A 17,988-nucleotide genomic window follows, 5' to 3' on the forward strand; every position below is an offset into this window, starting at 1 on the left:
CATCTGGATGTTTTAAGACTTTAGTGGAAATATGCTTTGGACTAACAAAACATTCAGTTCAAATACATTTTATTTATATATAGCTCCAATTCACAACACACGTCATCTCAAGGTACTTTACAAAGTTTACAAATTTTGGAAGAATTGCGTTGGTTTGCATAAAATTAGCAAAGCATTTCATTCTAACACAGTGGTGCTGTTCATGCAGCGCAGTGGCATCGAAATGGTGAAATTATGTAGCTTATAAAACTGTAAAATCATTGTTACAGACGGTCAGATTAGTAGGTTGTTTACTTTTGCTTTAGCTGGAAAATCGCTAAGAGTGGAAAATAACATGCATGGCTACATTTCTAAACCATTATAAAAATCATCATTCCCCTCACACGTTTGTACTGGGTGCAAGCAGCCAAGTTGCTCTAAACTAAAGTTTGCAAATAATACTGTGAACAGTTTTCAGCATCCCTCTTAAACCAAGTCACGTTCAGAGGTAAAATAAACTGTTCCATATTCTCGGTAATGAGGGCCATGGTATGCACCAGTGAACCCTCCAGCTTTAAGAGTGGCAGACTTCAGACACTGGAAGGCCATCCAGAAGTCTGGTCCCCTAAGCCAGGGATGGCTGCCAGCTGTTGTATGTTGTCCTGTACAGAATGCTGACCAAGTTGTTCCTGTCTGTGCGCCATCCTATAAACCCCGGTAGCTGGGACAAACAACAGCGCAGAGGAAGAAGATGGATTCATCGTTATCCTTTGTGAACTGTGCACAGTGTAAGCACGGCTGCCTTGCGTCTTTGCCTTGGAGAGATATTACGGGAAACCAGGAAATTAACCAGTTGTTGCAAAAAACAAAAACCACTTGTGCCAACATTTAGAAAATTCTGATTCATCAATTTTTGTTTTTCCTGACAGCTAATTTTATTTGGCTTTGGACATAGAGTAAACTGCTGTTTTGTGTGTCTGTATAGAACAGAAACATAGAAATAACCTTCATTGTCCCTCGATGGGGAAATGTATCCCAGCAGTAAGCAACGCAAATGGAACTATATGCAGGTACACACAAGGTCGAAAAACAGAAAATAAGAATAGGTGATTGTGCAATAAGGGAGAATTTGCAACACAAGAAAAAAATACTCTACGGCAATGACTTGTTAAAGATAGCTTAATCAAAGATAGTATTCAACTGTATGCATAAAAAACATCTGATTATTTACGAAAATGGAAAAAAATCTCAGTAAAATCTGAAGAAATAATAAGTTATTGAGTTTGTTGGGAGCAATGATGAGTAAGAAGTCTACAGCTGCTGGGTGGAAGGATCTGTGATAACATTCCCTTTGTGAACCTCAGAAGCAGCAGTCTGTCACTAAAGGAGCTCTCACTGGGTGGAGGAGCCATCCTACGACAGAGCTGGCCTTCCTGATCAGCTTATTGAACTGCTTCCTCTCAGCTCCAGATAAGCTGCTGCTCCAACAAACTACACCATAAAAGATGGCTGAAGCCACCACAGAGTCAATAAAAGTCTTCAGGAGCACCCTCTGCAGTCCAAAACATCTAATCCAGTATCCTGGATGTTCATGTCAGAGTGTTAGGTCTGCGCCTGCAGTAATCCCCTACCAACTCCTCGGCGTTCCCCACGTTGAGCAGGAGGGGTTTCCGCTGACACCAGTTCACAAAGCTCTGCATTCACTGTCTGTATTCTGTGTCATCCTCACCTGTGTTGATGCTGACTATGGCAGTCATGAGATAACTTCTGTAGATTACAGCCTGGAAGTTGACTGAGAAGGCTGCAGCGTAGAGGGTGAACAGGAACGGTGCCAGCACAGTTCCCTGTAGGGCCCCTGTACTACAGACCAGCCTTTCAGAGACACGGCCCTGTGTCCTCAGATCCTGTGGCCAGTGAGGTTGTTAAGTATCCACTGGAACAGCTGGTGGTCCACCTCTGAAAGCTCAAGCTTGTCCGTCAGTAGTCTTGGCTGAATGGTATTAAAAGCACTGGAGAAATTAAAGAACATGATCCTTAATGTGCTTCTACAGATGGGTCTTTGGATGTGTGGTCTTGGTGCTGGTACCACACAAGAGGTCTTCCACAGCAGTGGTACTTTCCCCCCATAGACACTATGTAGGAAGACGCCCCATGGACTGGCCTCCTGGAGCTGACATTTAAGCACAGCCGCCATCTTGGATGGGTCTCTGACGCAACCGTCAGTGCATTCATTTGTACTGAGTTTGCCCAACTAAAATAAATCATAGCTCACTGGATTTGTATCCGTTTTCACACGGTTTGGTTTGTTACAAACAGCAGAGATGTGGTTATGATGCAGGATGCTGTCACACATAAAACATCTATTAAGACTGCAATACGTTGTTTAAACAAAATATATCATGAATTTATGCTCTTTAACAGACAGACATATGGCATATTAATGTATAAATATGTGATTTCATACTGAAATATTTTGTTTTATGCTCTTTAACAAAGACAGACTTGTGGTATGGCATATTATTAAATATTTAAATAAATACTCATGCTGAAATACATTGTTTTATACGCTTAAACAGAGACATTGTATTACAAATTAATAAGGTATAAATTAATACATTTTATGTTTTAATAAAGAAACAAGTTGTATTGTTCATTTAAATTTATTTCACTCTCATTTATACAATCCTGACTCTACACACCAACAATAATTTCTTCATATTTTTGCGTGCTGTGCAAACATGCAGTTTTTTTAAAAGCCCTGGGAAAGTGTTTTTTTTAACATTTCCAGGTCATTCAAGTGTCTTACACTACCCTGCTTGCAACTATAGGGCTGGAGCTTAAGACCCTTGAAAAATAACTGTTTAGCACAGCTTCTTGCATGTGTTTGGTACTCTGTAACTCCAGGATACTTAATTTGGCAACGCGATTCAGCCTTAGCTTGTGAAATACTGTGTTGCTGCATTGTTCTTACCGTGTAAAAACACATCTTCAGAACCGATCTCAGCCCAACATGGTGATCTGCACTGCGTGAACTACTTTCAATGGGCATACCTGGTTATTGTAACCGTAAGCTGCGGAAAGTATGGGCAAAGTTGCTCCCGCTGCGTTTACACCCATCGGCTGCTATGCCAGCCTCGAGTAGGAGAGACCCATCCAATATGGCGGCAACGCAGGATGCGCTCCAGTACGTAATGAGATGTATGCGTATAAAATGTCTATGCTTTCCCCGGCTTCAGGGTCATGTTGTTCATGTATCCCATGATGCCACACAGCTGACCTGTGCAGCGCATCAGGAGCATGGAGCTGATGCTGTCTGAACATGCACCCTTTCGTACCTTGCTCTTAGATCATTAAAGAACTGTAAAAATATGTCCCGGTAAGCCTTTATAAAAATGTGTAAATAAGACAAAAGCACATATGACGTCCAAATTAAAAACGAACGCAGTTAGCCATGTCTCAGCTAGCATAACCAAACTGCTGAACCTGTAGCATCTTTGTAGCTGCGGCAGTGCTGCCAAGTTTAGTTTATTGGGAATTTATGTTACATTTTCTACGATGATGGACGGGATGTCAGGTCTGTACCTTCTCCTCTGTAACGTTGTCCGATGGCGGCTCAGTTCCCGCCCCTCTTCCTTCTTAGCTGACGGCGAACATCAGGTTGCTCGGTGGGAAGCGTCGCAGCCAAGATACAAAGAGCTAACAGCTCATCACTGGTGTAACCATTTGAAGGGAGCCTGCTCACCTGGTCTCCAAACACGAATACCATAAGAAAACAAAGCTGTCTACATAATGATAAACTCCATAATGTGCACTAGCAAGGCGGACAAACATAGAAACGCACAACATCTAAAAACAAATAAAAAAAACAACAACTCAGAGTTGAGAAAGGAGCGGCTAAAAGAGGCTGGCTGCTTGTGCAGCGCCTGAAGTCTGAATACATTTAGAATGAATATTATGAAATTGAGTATTGATATGGTGAATGTAGTTTTCGATCACTTTCAGATTTTTCTTTAATTTAATTCAGGGCAAAAATAGGTAAAGAAAAAAAAAAATGCACCAACAACTTACAGCTTGATCAAATCTCTATTTTCAAAATGTGATGTTAGAAAGCTAGAGCACCTGGATGTGTTTCGCTATGGCAACAGCAGCATTCCAGTGAGGTGAACGTCAGGCCCAGTTTCCTCGTTGGACCGCTGGAGACACTTTGTTCTGCTGGCCTGTTGACCTGAAGGTGAAACTCCCTCGAGGCACATGTTACAGCAGGGTCCCCCCAACGTGCTGCTGATGGTTTAGCGTACACATGCATAGAATGGTTTTTCCGGCTGTTGTCTCTGTAGCCTCTTAACATGCCTAACTTATTGTTTTGTACTATTGAAAATGTTTCTCTTGTTCATTCAGCACAGTTAGGGTTTTGTTTTTTTATTTTTTTTATTTCCCATTCTTCTTCTTACTCATCACATCGCCTACCTGCTAAACCGTGAGCTTTATATGATAATGGTTATGTATTTGTAATGATATAGTTTATTAAGTTAAAGGAAGATTTTTTTTTTTTTTTGATGATTTAACCCTAATTTAGCACCGTTAGATTACAAAGTTATTTCTTTGTTCTGTATGCCAGAATAATGAGACGGTTAGTTTTAGCCTATTTTTATGCTCCTTTCTAGTTACTGTCATCAAAGTCAGAAGTTTACTTGCTGTAAGATTGCTCTGTCATGCAACCATTAGGGAATGACCAGAGCTTTGGTTAAGTGACAAGATTTGAGCCAAATGGATGCACACCTGTGGATGTATTTTAAGACCCCACCTCAAACATTTGCCTTCTCTTTGTCAAAACATGGACGATTCAAAAGAAATCTGCCAAGATGCCAGGAAGAAAGTTGTGGACCTCCACATGTCTGGTTAATCACTGGTAATATTTCCAAATGCCTGAAAGTGCCACGTTCATCTATTCAAACAATTGCAGTGCCTTGTATTCACCCACATAGCTTTTTGCCTATTTACTTTTTACCTTTCAACATTTTGGGATCTGCCATGTTCAGAGGAAACAGAACACAAGGCTGAGAACCCCATCCAGTCGGTGAATTACAGAGGAGTTAGCATCATGTTGTTTGGGATTATTTGCTGTAGGCGGGACTGCTGAACTTTACACATGTGATGACATTATTTTGAATGAACAGGAGAATTTTTTTTCAAAATTCCATCAAACTATTGTAAGAAGGTTGCTGAGAGGGATAAGCAAAACTTTTGACAGATGTCATACAAATTCAAAGGCAATTCTACCAAATTCTACCACATTTCTAAACAAATGTGAATCTAGTAATCTGGCATTTGCCAAATAGAAGTAATTAGGATCTCCTTATTGGACCAATTAACCTAACAGTCGTGTTTTTTGGACTGTGGGAACAGGAGAAAACCCAGTTGGAAGGACTATAATTTTAGTGAATCATGGCTTTTGTTATTAAATGACTCAAACAGACAATTACTTTCTGTTTTCTTTTTTGTTTCAGTTAATTTTTTATTGATTTCAAATTTAATGTAAAAGTGCGAACCACACATATATATATATATATATATATATATATATATATATATATATATATATATATATATATATATATATATATATATATATATATATATATATATATTAGGGCTGGGCAAGTTAACGCGTTAATTCCGCGTTAATTCATTACACTATTAACAGCGATATTTATTTTATCGCGCATTAACGCATGTTGCTCACATGCTTTCAGTCAGTGTCAGTCAGCAGCACTCTCCCGCTCCCCCTCCCCTCTCGTACATGGCTCAGCGGCGCCAGCCAATCAGCACGCAGGCTCAGCCTGGCCCGCCCACTCAGCTCTCACACAAACTTAATACACAAACAGCTGAGAGAGACTGCAGCAGCGAAAAAACATGAACAGGGGGAGTAGCACCGTTTGGCTTTATTTTAATACCGTAAATGAAATCAAGCTGTATGTTTTGTAAAAAGCCGGTTCATTTAAGTGGAAACACAGCAAATTTATCTAAGCACGTGAAAAAACATGAAAACGTCGAGCCCCAGAAACGGAGAGAGGAGACGAAACTTCTCTCATTGCCCCGACAGACCCACAGACTGACGTCTCTGACTGAGGCGTTTCAGTCCTCCAGGGAACATCCAGGTAGATCAGTGGATGGATGGATGGATGGATGGATGTTACTGGAGCCCACACATAACATTTAATTAAGACCTTGAAAGAACCCAGTACATATATTAAAAAGTGTTATTTAAGATAAGATAACATTAGCTAATCCTTTTTTTATCCCACGACGGGGAAATTTATAGGATTAAAGCAACAGGCAGGTGCACACAACACAGACAAAATTACATAAGGATTGAAATATATAAGAGGTGGATTAGCGAAAAAACACTGAACATAACATTATTATTATTATTATTATTATTATTATTATATATATATATATATATATATATATATATATATATATATATATATATATTTTTTTTTTTTTTTTTTTTTTTGTATTTTTTTTTTTTATTGTAATAATAAAATCAAAACCCAAAAGGTCAACAGTTTCATGATACATCAAGCTTAGGGACTGGCTAATATACAGCAGGTCAAAAAAGGCCATATTTTGGCTGCAGTGCTTGCTGTTCTCTTATGAAGAAAAGATCAACTAGTGCACTAAATTCAATAGATGGGTTGAAAATATCCAGTATAAAATAAGTGCTACAAATGTTACAACACTTTTGTTCATATGGCAGCAGAACATTAAAATAAAAGTGCTCTTTACACTACTTTTGAATTCATTCTTGGAGTTTGTAAATACAATGCGATTAATCGCGATTAATCGAGATTAAATATTTTAATCGTTGCCCAGCCCTAATATATATATATATATATATATATATATATATATATATATATATATATATATATATATATATATATATATATATATATATATATATATATTATAGCTGTCATTTAGTCACGTCTGATTTTTGCCAACATCAACAGTGGAGTATAATTCCCTTTCAAAACTTAGTCTTGCTTGTACAAGTGTTCAGCTAAAGAAGTGGGATTGTTTTGGTTCAATTAATTTAAGTTATTTTATGGCTGACAATGACTTATGTCTCAGTGGGGGTTGCCTGGATGAGAGGGAGAACTTTAGTCCATCCCATTTGGTCTCTCTTATTCAATAAACAAATCAGGAAAGGCTAAAGGCTCATTTTTTTCCTCTTCTGTTTCTGTTTGGGAATTGGCTCTGAACACTTGTAGCATCCGCTCTCAATTCAGCCTCTTTGTGGCCTCGCTTGCCGGTTGACTTGTTTTCTCGTAAACATGAGCTCATCTTGGCTGTTCCGTTTCCTAATAATTTATCCAAGTGCCCTTCTGCCAGGGGGATCTTTGTTTCAGAGACGACAGTATGTTTCAATTATGTTGTCATCTGTTCTCTGCTAATAGAGGGTCTGCGCAGTGTTGGGACCTCCCTCAAGGTGGTAGATTGATCAGTTCTTTTCTTTCCACCAGGGGATTCATTACAATTTGGCTAGCCTTTGCACAAGTGGCTCTTAAAACGGAAAGCCCTGACAAGTGTGGTGTTGCTACCGTCATCATTCCATACAGCATGTTGCCAGGAACAGTTGTTTGTTGACGCATTTAAGGGTTCATATTTTCTGTTTGTTCGGCAAGTTTCCAGAAGTTTTCATTCAAAGAAATTTAAAGTGAAAATTTTAAATGACCAAATGTAATAACAAATATCTGAGCTATTTCATGTGAATTAATAGTCTTCTAACTTATGCACTCTTTCAGCTTAAGTTTCAGCTTACTTGCTGCTACCTTTAACTAATTTTACAATGTTAAACTTAAAATTGTAATGTTGAATACAACTTTTCATTTCAAAAATTAAAGTAGCAACACACAATTGGTGTTATTTTCTATCATGGAGTAACCAATATATGATTTGACATTATATAAATAAATGGAAAATGTTTTTTGCACATTACTGAATCAACATGTCTTCTCCAAAAGGTTCTCTTTCAAGCATTCGCTCAGTATCTGCAGGCAGATGGCACAACAATGTTTGTCTGCTGATCGCCTGGTACAAACTTCTTTCCAGGCTCAACTCTGTGCACATTGTTTTATTTGAAAATTAATATATGTTTGTTTGTGTACTTTTATGATCAAGAAACGTGACTTAAGGGTTCAGTATTATGTGTGGGAACATTTGGTTGAAGAGTACTCTTTTAAGTATCTAAGTTTTCTATTGGGACTTAATAAACAGTTGTACATTTAAATATCTCAACTCAAGCTACTTTTGATGACTTCGTCAGGTAACAGATGCAAGCGATTCTTTGCCGGCGAAACACCACAGATTTAATGAGTTATTTTTGTATGCTAATAAGTTTTAACCTGTTAGGAGCATTACATGGACCTTTCCATCTGGCTGTATTTGTACTGCGTGTGCTTGGAGGTGGAAGCCAGATGGCTTCAGCTGGGGGACGATGAAATCTCCCGGGTTTGCAGGAGAGAACACCCGTAGACGGATCTGCCCCTCTCGGTTAAACCACATCTGGGCAGCATTCTTGAGCAGCTTGTGTGCGGTGGAGATTTTGCAGCTCTTTTTTTATGCAGTGTTTAAATGTTGAATAATCAGCTCTAACATTCTATTGGTTTATATCTGTGACTTTATGGAAAAGTGGGAATAACTTTAATAAGTATTCGCATATGTCAACAAATTGTTTTCATCGTCTCCGTTCAGCTAAAAGTCGGAATTTGGACTGAGACAGTATTTGCCTTTTTTTTTGCAGCGCTGGACGGCATGCAGCATGTTTCCATGGAACTGGTCAGAATTTGCATTAGTATCAAAAGCTTAGCAAGTTGGAGCTGAACATTTCTAAAAGATGCAGGCTAAGCATGGTGGACATTATATAGATTAGAAGTGTCGCATTTAGGAAAAGTCAGTGGAGAGAATGGTGGCCATAAATGACATTTTGTGTATTTCATCACCCTCATCGCAGCTCCGAGGCACCTTTTAGATTTTTAATATTTATCATTTATGATCGATCCATTAAAATATACGTGATGTTCACAGTCTCCCTAACAGTAACACAGGCTGCAAGCAGCATTAATGAACATCCATTCATTGCAGTTGCAGAAATGATTGTTTGCCATTTCTAATTGTTGTTTGTGCAATGAATATTTGTTCAGGTGTCCCTTGCGGGGAGCTGTACAGGAAGTAAAGGATTTAGTTTTAATCCGTTTGCCAGTCGTAACTAGAGTTTTTTTTTCTTTTTCTGAATATTTCTTTTCACAGTGCTTCTGCGGTTATTTTGACTAAGTGCTGTTTTTCCTCTGGAGAAACCACAGTCTGTGAACTATCTTCTCCTCTCATACTGTGTGACCTTGGTTATTAACATTGTTCACAAGGCTTGACGGCTACTAAGAGGAGTCTGTTCATCGTCTCTACTTGGTGTGACTAGCCACCTTGCTACTTTTCTGTTTGACATATAACCTCAAATATGCTTTATCAACCTTTTCCCTGCTCTCCTCGGGAACGTGCCTGCATACCAGCACTCTTCGCTGCGTTTTACAGACGTATCGGAGCGGCTTTTTCAGTTGAGGAAATATGATAGACTTGTGGTTTAAACGAGTGTTCCCAGATGTAGTGGCAGTACGGGTGAGTGGAGGGTTTACAAATGGGAGTTGCGGTGCCTTGACAGACAACTCATCACTTGTCGAAGCAGCGTGACAAACGTCAGGAGGTCCTTTTGACTTGTCACAATAAACGCCTCTGCGGGAAAACGAAACATTTATTTTGCACTGTCAAAAGGCATTGAGGCAGACTGGTAAAAAGGCCTGGTTCTACTATGAGTGCCTTGTTGTTGTAAGCAGCTCTTTCCCTTGAGGATCCTGGATGCCTAACCTGGAAAGCTGTTTTTCTTTTCCTGCTGTGGCATTGATTTAACTTTCATCCAACATTAGTTTTAATTTAGGCAACATTTGTTTCCCCTTTAAAGTTGGAAGTTAAAACCCGTTGGAGCTGTTTGCTTTTTGCTGCACTAGTATTTTTGATTAGTTTCTTATTTGCTGTTGTTGAGCCTTTTTCCTTTTGTTCAACATTTGGTACCATTAGAGATTTTAAACTGTAAAGTTTCATCTTGTGCTTTGTTGTTCCTCCAGTTGCTAACAGCTGATTCATCTTATTTGTTTACTTTTAATATTTAATCCTCATATTTAGTGGAAAAGGCCCAAATGAGTGTACATTAAAAGACAATTGCAATATGCAGTTTAAAATTGCGCATTTATTGAGAAGTCATTTAAAGGCCGATCCACTGGTAACAAAAGCATTGCCTGACTGAGTAGTAGTTCACGGTGTTAGCCTGTGCAATTTAAGAAAAGCATAAAGCAGGGGTCCGTCAGTGATGTTACTAAGTGGTAGTTTGTATCGAATTAGATTTTAGGTAGCTACCGTGCTGTGGCGCGTAGTTTTATGACAGTCACATTTGCTACAGCTGCAATAAGAGGCATATGCAGTGGAGTGGCAAAGTATTATGACCAAGAAGCTCTGGAGCTGTACTGATCACAAATGGTGGCGCCGACACCTTCTTGGTTTCTGCATGCTCTGTTTTCCTTTTAATTGGCCTTCTTGTCCCTATGCAACTTACTCCAGGTTATTCCTCAAAGGTTTGATACGTATAATAAGCAGAAGTATAATAATCAAACCTCGGTTCCAAAGCGAATCTGCAAGTTACAATATCCCACCAAATTGTTTTTGGCTTGTCTTCCAGCATCAACAACAAACTACAGCAGCCAGAGGCGGCAGCAGGAGTCCTGGAATACGCAATGAAACACTTTGGTGAACTGGTGAGCTTTTTCTTTTTCTCTTTATGGCATACAAAGGCAACTGGAAGATTCATTTATTCATTATTTAAATGATGAAGCAAATGTGCAGAGGTAGGCAATATAGTCTGTCATTTGTCACCACCAACTGTTTGCACGTGAACACATTTCTGTTTAACTTTTTTGACCTTCATTAGCGTCTAGTGGTCTGCATTGTACAGGATTAGCTCTACTTGATTGCCTGATGTACATATTTTGACAAAGATATGCTGTTTTGCTTATGGTTATTTTCTTTTCCACATGCTGCACATTAAGAAGCCATTGTTCTAAAAGTGCTGCCTGTGGAAAAGCCATCTGCTACACTAATCTGAAGTAAAGGCCAAGGAGAAGTATCTCTTTAATTGACCGAAAGCTTGACTTTTCCTACACTTTGCAAATATTTTAAGTGCTTCTGCAGCATAAATCCGTTTTTCGACAACCGGGATTTTTTTTAAGCTGTAAAAGGATTTAAAGCTTTACCCCTAGGAACACAAACAGAACATTTATCATAATAGTAATCGTTTACAAGATCTCACTGAGTAAAGTTCAGATACTGTTCAAGTTGATCCCTCCAGATGTGGTTGTTCTTCTCATTTGCTCTTTCTTGTACAGTCTGAGAGCTTATAGCTCCTCAGTATTTCCAGTGGTGTATTTCATATTCGTTGTGAATTGGCTTGAAATGATTGTTCAACAATAGACATTAATTGGACGTTATCAGACAGATGTGCATATAAGAGAGCATCTTGTTATTCTGGTGCCTCTCCCAACTTTCAGCCTAGATTACAGCCTTTAGTAACTGTAATTTATATTTTTCCATTCAAAAATGTCCAGATTTGCTAGTTTTTGTTATTTCTTTAAGATTCTGATTTGTTTTTTATGTCAGGTATTGTTTCATAAAGTAATTTTTTACATTTGGGAGTGGAAATTGTTATTAGGGGGTTCAAAGTGAGAACAGTGTATAATGAGTAACTCAGACTTCTTACAGCAATAGAATAAAAATTCTCATCATCTTAAACAGTAAAACATTAGTGTTTAGTACCTAAAGGCTCTGAGTACATAGATATTTCCCAGTATTCATTCCTCTTTTAACTTTAACTTCATGTTACTTCCACAGACCTCAAAGTATTTATTTTGGTTTTATAGGTTTGAGCAAAACAAGCAGTGCACAACTGAGAAGTGGAGGCTAAGGGATAAATTAGTTCAAGTTTGTTTTTATTTTTTGTAATAAATCAGAATCTGAAAGGGATGGTATATGTTTGTATTCATCCCCCTTTATTATGATACCCCAAAGTAAAATCCAGGGAATCCACCAGACTAGTAAGTAGAGTTCACTTGAGTGAAATACAGTCTCAGTACGAATCCAGCTGTGCGTTTTTTGTCCTCCAGAGCTTTGTTCGAGAACATTAGTGAGCAAACAGCATCATGGAGACTAAGGAATACACCAGGCAGGTGAGGGAGAAAGTTGTGAATAACCTTAGAAGGAAGCACGTTTAGGTAGAACTTGCCATCTAGCACCGTTCAGTCCATTTGCCACCATAAGAAGAGCGTAGCCCAACTGTAAACCTGCAAAGACATGGCTGACTAGTTACCCTGACATCCTAGCAAAGAGAGCATCATTCACAGAGGCAGCCAGAAGGCTCATGGATAGCTCTGGAGGAGCTGCAAGGATCCAAAGCTCTGGTGGGACATTCTCCTGACTATTAGTATTGAACTTCACAAAATCTGGCCTTTATGGAAAAAGGCCAAGAAGCAACAGAATGTTCTCCATAACTGTCTGATGGCAGCACAACAATTTCATTAGGTATCTGGCAAAAAGGCAGGAAGTGATGGAAGTGAAAGCTGGTGTGGCTCAGACCATGTAGGGGACACAACTAACAGCTGGATGAAGGTACGAATGGGGAAAAATGTATAGTGCGAATCAGCCTGAACACGTCAACCACTCATTGATACGTGGTGGTGGCAGTATCATGCAGTGGGGAAGTTTTTTGTTTGCTTCTTTTTGCTTTATTCCGGCAGAGAGAGATGAGTTAGCTAGCGTTAATGGGCAGATGGATGGAGAACAATACACAGTAATCCTAGAAGAACAGGGAAAAAATAACTTGCAAGCAAAATACTTTAGAGTAGAATCCCAGATAAAAGACGGTTATTTAATGTATTAATTTAGGGTTGAATACAAATGTACTGTAAGGAACTTTAACTATGTATTGTTTACCTTTCATGTCACAGCTTTGTTCTAAGTTGTGTTGGCCTGTTCCATAAAATTACTATAAAGCACACTGACGTGTGACGTATTCTTATTTTACATTTTAAACTAAGACCAAACAGGCTTGTGTTCCTGATTTAAACTGAAAGCGGGTTTTCTTGATTAAAACCTGGACCTTAGCTTAATGAATGGCTAGTTCTGGATCTGTGCCTCGCATGGAGAAGTTCTTTCTGTGTTTGTGAGACTCATTTCTGGGTTTTCTCTGTAAAAGCTCAGAAGAGATTCATTAGAAACGGCTTCACCGTGTTTATGAGTTGACCATTTGCAGAGCTTTAATGTGGGAGGATGCACGCTTTTCCTTTCAATTACCATAACAAAAAAACCCAGCAGCAAACAGACCCTGTTGTTAAAGTTTATGGTTCCCTAAGTTAATGACAGAACCCACTTATGGGATGCAGCATGTGCAGTTCACTGTCAATTTTGACTAAATGGGCAGGAAAGGTTGAATTAAAACTAGTTGACTTTATTAGAGATGTAAAATTAACTCTCACAGGATCAAGGTAAAATCAACTTTCTGACTACGGAGGGGTCAAATAGGATCCAGTGTTAAATCCCAATCAGAAGAAAAGAGAAGCTCTGCTGATTCTCTTCTGATGGTTTAACATGCAGATTAGCAGCGCCACAGATGGTGATGTACAGGCACGTACATCTTCTATCTACTATATATATATATTTCTCCTCTTAGGAAATCCAAGCCACTTGGTATGAGAAGCTCCATGATTGGGAGGATGCCCTGGTGGCCTATGACAAGAAGATCGACATGAACAAAGAGGACCCAGAGCTCATCCTGGGCAGAATGCGCTGCTTGGAGGCCCTGGGAGAATGGTATGTTGTTCGTTATTCTTATCCTATCCGCAAGTTTAGTTTAGCTTTTGTTATAGGATCCCGTTGGGTTCTTCAGCTGTGGCGTTGCCTCATCTGAAACAAATAAAGTCAGTGTCTGAGGTTTTTGGCTTTCTCCACGCCCTCCTCTCCTCACGTTCTGTCCTTATGTAACCTATTCTAATGAGTCCTGACACTGGGTCTCTTTTGTGGTTGCTCTGATTTGACTGAGGCAGCTTTACCAGGAAATGCGCTAAGTGACATCCAAAGGCTGTAAGAGACTGAAGTGAAACCCCGCCACAGCTGAGGCTCTACTTCATAACACCCACACACTGTGAAAGGACATCTTTAGGGAAAAATAGAGTCACAGGATGTCCGAGGAGTCCATATCAATGGACCGCCGAGGAATTTATGACATAAAGCAGACCTTGATTTGCTTATGTAACCGTCTTTGTGCCGTCTGTGATTCATAAGAAAACAATTCTGAAGTTTTACGAGATAATATTTCTGCTTGACTCAGGCTTTTGGTTTGAATGTGGATGGATAGAACCTGGATGTGATTTGCCAGAAGACCTAGCCATGAGCCAGGGGGAATCAGACTCGGTTACACACTGACACTGGGCAGGTCTTCCTGTTATTTCACAAAAACTGGAAAAATAGATTGTGAAAGTGCATTTTATGTCCGTTAGAATCCAAATCAGATTTTATTGGAGCCGGTTAGTGCCTTTCTGGAACCAAACATGAGCAGTTTTGATGAAAGAACAGATTACGTTATTACAGAGGCAACAAAGCTGTCATGTCAGATTAGACAAGTTGGTTCAGTCTTCGGTTGGGATGAAAACATTCAGGTTTACCCTGGATCTCACTCCTCCTTTACCATTTTGTTACATGGCTGGTAATAATAAGCTCTTATCCTGAGTTTAGCATCACGTTTAAAGGTTGCCGTATAGAGATGGCCTCTTTGTTTCAGAGCATAAATGTCTTAAATGTCCTTAGTTTTGCAATTAGTGGACACTTTAAAAAATAAAGATGAAAAACAAGACTGTTCAATTCACCTTAGTTTATTTATAGTGCTGATTCACAACCGTCGTCTACTCAACATACTTTGCAAAAGAAATTGATCCAATTGAAACTACCAGTCAAACGTTTGGACACACCTTGTCATTCAGTGGCGTGTCCATCCCTGGGAGCTCCCTCTGGATTGTTGACACCATTTCAGGTGACTATCTCCTGAAGCTCAGCAAGACAATGCCGAGAGTATGTAAAGCAATAATTAAAGCAAAGGGGGGAGTGTTTTAAAGAATCTAAAATCTAAAATGTTTTAGCTGTTTCACATTTTTTTGTTTGTTACATTTGCTTAATAGTTTTGATGTCTTCACTATGTATCTACAATGTAATGAAATTAGGAAAAGATAAAAGTTGTGTCCAGTCTTTTGGCTTTTAGTGTACGTACAGGAATAATTTAGTGCCCTTATACAAACAGATTCAACGTCAATTAAATACATTTTGATTTCATCCTTCTAATAATAGTTCAGTTCATTATTCCAATTTGTAAAAAAAAAAAAAAAAAAAAATCATTCTAAAGAAACCAAGCTAATCAGATTGATACTGTATTAGAACAAAGCAAACTAATTCTATAATTTGCCACCAATTAAAAATCCTTTAAAAAATCAGTTTTCTCAAACCCATTTTATTCACGAATCACTTTTTTTAACTGTTATTGTGCTAAAACCAAGACACAAGTATTGATAGTAAAATGAGCTAAAACCAATAAAAGCAGGAAAGTAAACTACACACTAGCCACGTCACCCTTATCTAAACTGCTACTAGAGATAATGACTTAAACAGTTGTCTGTAATTGACTCTGGTCTGCTGTAGACATTCTCAGACAACGTGATCTGTTATGTAACAGGCAGATGGAAAAGGACTCCATTGACCCTTGTCCAAACTGTCCTCTCCTTTGACCCCACTTCTGTCTTCTCTTCCTCATCCAAGTTTGTTCCAGCAACGTTGCTGTTAAACACATGCAGAGTTTGATCTCATGCTGCACCATGAATTGATCTTTGTTGAACAGTACAGTCTTGTTTAGATACACGTGTCCCCAGAGGGGACATCTGTTTTATTTTGTTGATTTTTTTTATTTTTTTATTTTATTTGCTCAGTCTTTTCGGACCATTGTCAAACGTCAGCCTGGTTTGAGATGTTTTTTTCTATACCAACAAAGAAATAAAGAATAAATGATGGCAGATGTTATAGAAAGCTTAGTTTTATCTCCAGTTAGGCCTCCTTTCATCCTCGGCCAGAAGTGCTCCTCTGCTCCTTCTAATGTTGTCTTTGTTACATTCTCCAATAGTGAAAGGAAATGTTTACAGAATGTGTTTTTATGAAGAACTCAACATTTGGTCCATGCTGTCCATTATACCCTCTTACTTGAAACTGGATACTTTAAGCTGATGCGAGTTTGTTCTCTTCTGGTTCTTTGCCTCTTGTGTCGTTCCCACAGTGTCACCGTCTGCACCTGATTTATCTGATTGTCCAGACCGATCCTTTCCTCGTTTTGCTCCTTCAGCTAACTAATTGAATCTCTGTGAAGTTGGTACTGGTTAAATCAGGATTAGCATTTCCTTGTCTCTGTGGTTAATGTTTTCCAGGGGTCAGTTGCACCAGCAGTGCTGCGAGGAGTGGACGCTGGTCAGCGAGGAAACGCAGGCCAAGATGGCTCGTATGGCGGCTGCTGCCGCCTGGGGTCTAGGTAACGTGTCGTATTCCTGACATCCACCATCTTTGTCAGTCAACAATTCAAAACACCAAGATTGAAGGAAGAAGCAGTGCTTTCTTTGTGCAGGGTGGCTACATAGTCTTAAAAAGGCTGGGAACTGATTTGGGTAATTTCTGTGTCTGAATAAGTACCGGAAATGAAAACATGATTACTTTCAGACTTAATTCCCTCGTCTGTTGTCAACATGATGAATGACTGAATTTCTAACAATACGTGGCTGCAACCTTTATGCTTTCACTACTGGTTTTACATAAAAGATGTTCAGCCATCCATCCTTTTAATCATCCATCCTTCATCTGTTTGCTTATCCTTTGTCCATTTGTCCAAACCTTTCATCCATCCATCCATCCATCCATCCATCCATCCATCCATCCATCCATCCATCCATCCATCCATCCATCCATCCATCCATCCATCCATCCATCCTTTTAGTCACCCATCCATACATCCATCCATCCATTCATCCATCTTTTTATTCACCCATCCATCCACCTTTTATCCATCCATCCATCCATCCATCCATCTTTTATCCATTCGTTCATCCATCCATCCTTCATACATTGGTTCATCCATCCTTTTATTCACCCATTCATCCATCCATTCATCCACCCATCCATCCTTTTATTCACCCATTCACCCATCCATCCACCTTTTATCCATCCATCTTTCATCCATCCATCCATCTTTCATCCATCCATCCATCTTTTATCCATTCGTTCATCCATCCATCCTTCATGCATTGGTTCATCCATCCTTTTATTCACCCATTCATCCATCCATCCATCCATCCATCTTTTATCCATTTGTTCGTCCATCCATTCAGCCATCTTTTATTCATCCATCCATCTTTTATCCATTCGTTCATTCATCCATCCCTCCATGCTTCCTTCATACATTGGTTCATACATCCATTCATCATCCGTACATCCATCCATATATCCTTCATTTGTTCGTTCATCAATCCTTCATCCGTCATTTGTTCATCCATCCTTCCTTTATACATTGGTTCATCCATCCATCCATTCTTCGTCTGTCCATCCATCCATCCATCCATCCATCCATCCATCCATCCATCCATCCATCCATCCATCCGTCCATCCATCCGTCCATCCATCCATCCATCCATTCATCATCCGTACATCCATCCATATATCCTTCATTCGTTCGTTCATCCATCCTTCATGTCATTCGTTCATTCATCCATCCATCCATCCATCCATCCATCCATCCATCCATCCATTCATCCATCCATCCATCCATCC

The 17,988-nt window shown here is 39.2% G+C and overlaps 1 protein-coding gene across 2 annotated transcripts in view; it reads left to right on the plus strand.

Annotated features, from left to right (window-relative positions):
• mtor (mechanistic target of rapamycin kinase) overlaps positions 1 to 17,988 on the plus strand; it is a 101,829-nt gene that overhangs the window by 45,033 nt on the left and 38,808 nt on the right. For both annotated transcript variants that reach the window (XM_036129082.1, XM_036129053.1), the window contains exons 29-31: positions 10,772 to 10,847; positions 13,811 to 13,950; positions 16,599 to 16,699. In XM_036129082.1, coding sequence (XP_035984975.1) covers positions 10,772 to 10,847; positions 13,811 to 13,950; positions 16,599 to 16,699 — 317 coding nt within the window. The remainder of the gene's footprint in view (positions 1 to 10,771; positions 10,848 to 13,810; positions 13,951 to 16,598; positions 16,700 to 17,988) is intronic.

Source organism: Fundulus heteroclitus, chromosome 1 (assembly GCF_011125445.2).
Source record: "Fundulus heteroclitus isolate FHET01 chromosome 1, MU-UCD_Fhet_4.1, whole genome shotgun sequence".
NCBI lineage: Eukaryota > Metazoa > Chordata > Actinopteri > Cyprinodontiformes > Fundulidae > Fundulus > Fundulus heteroclitus.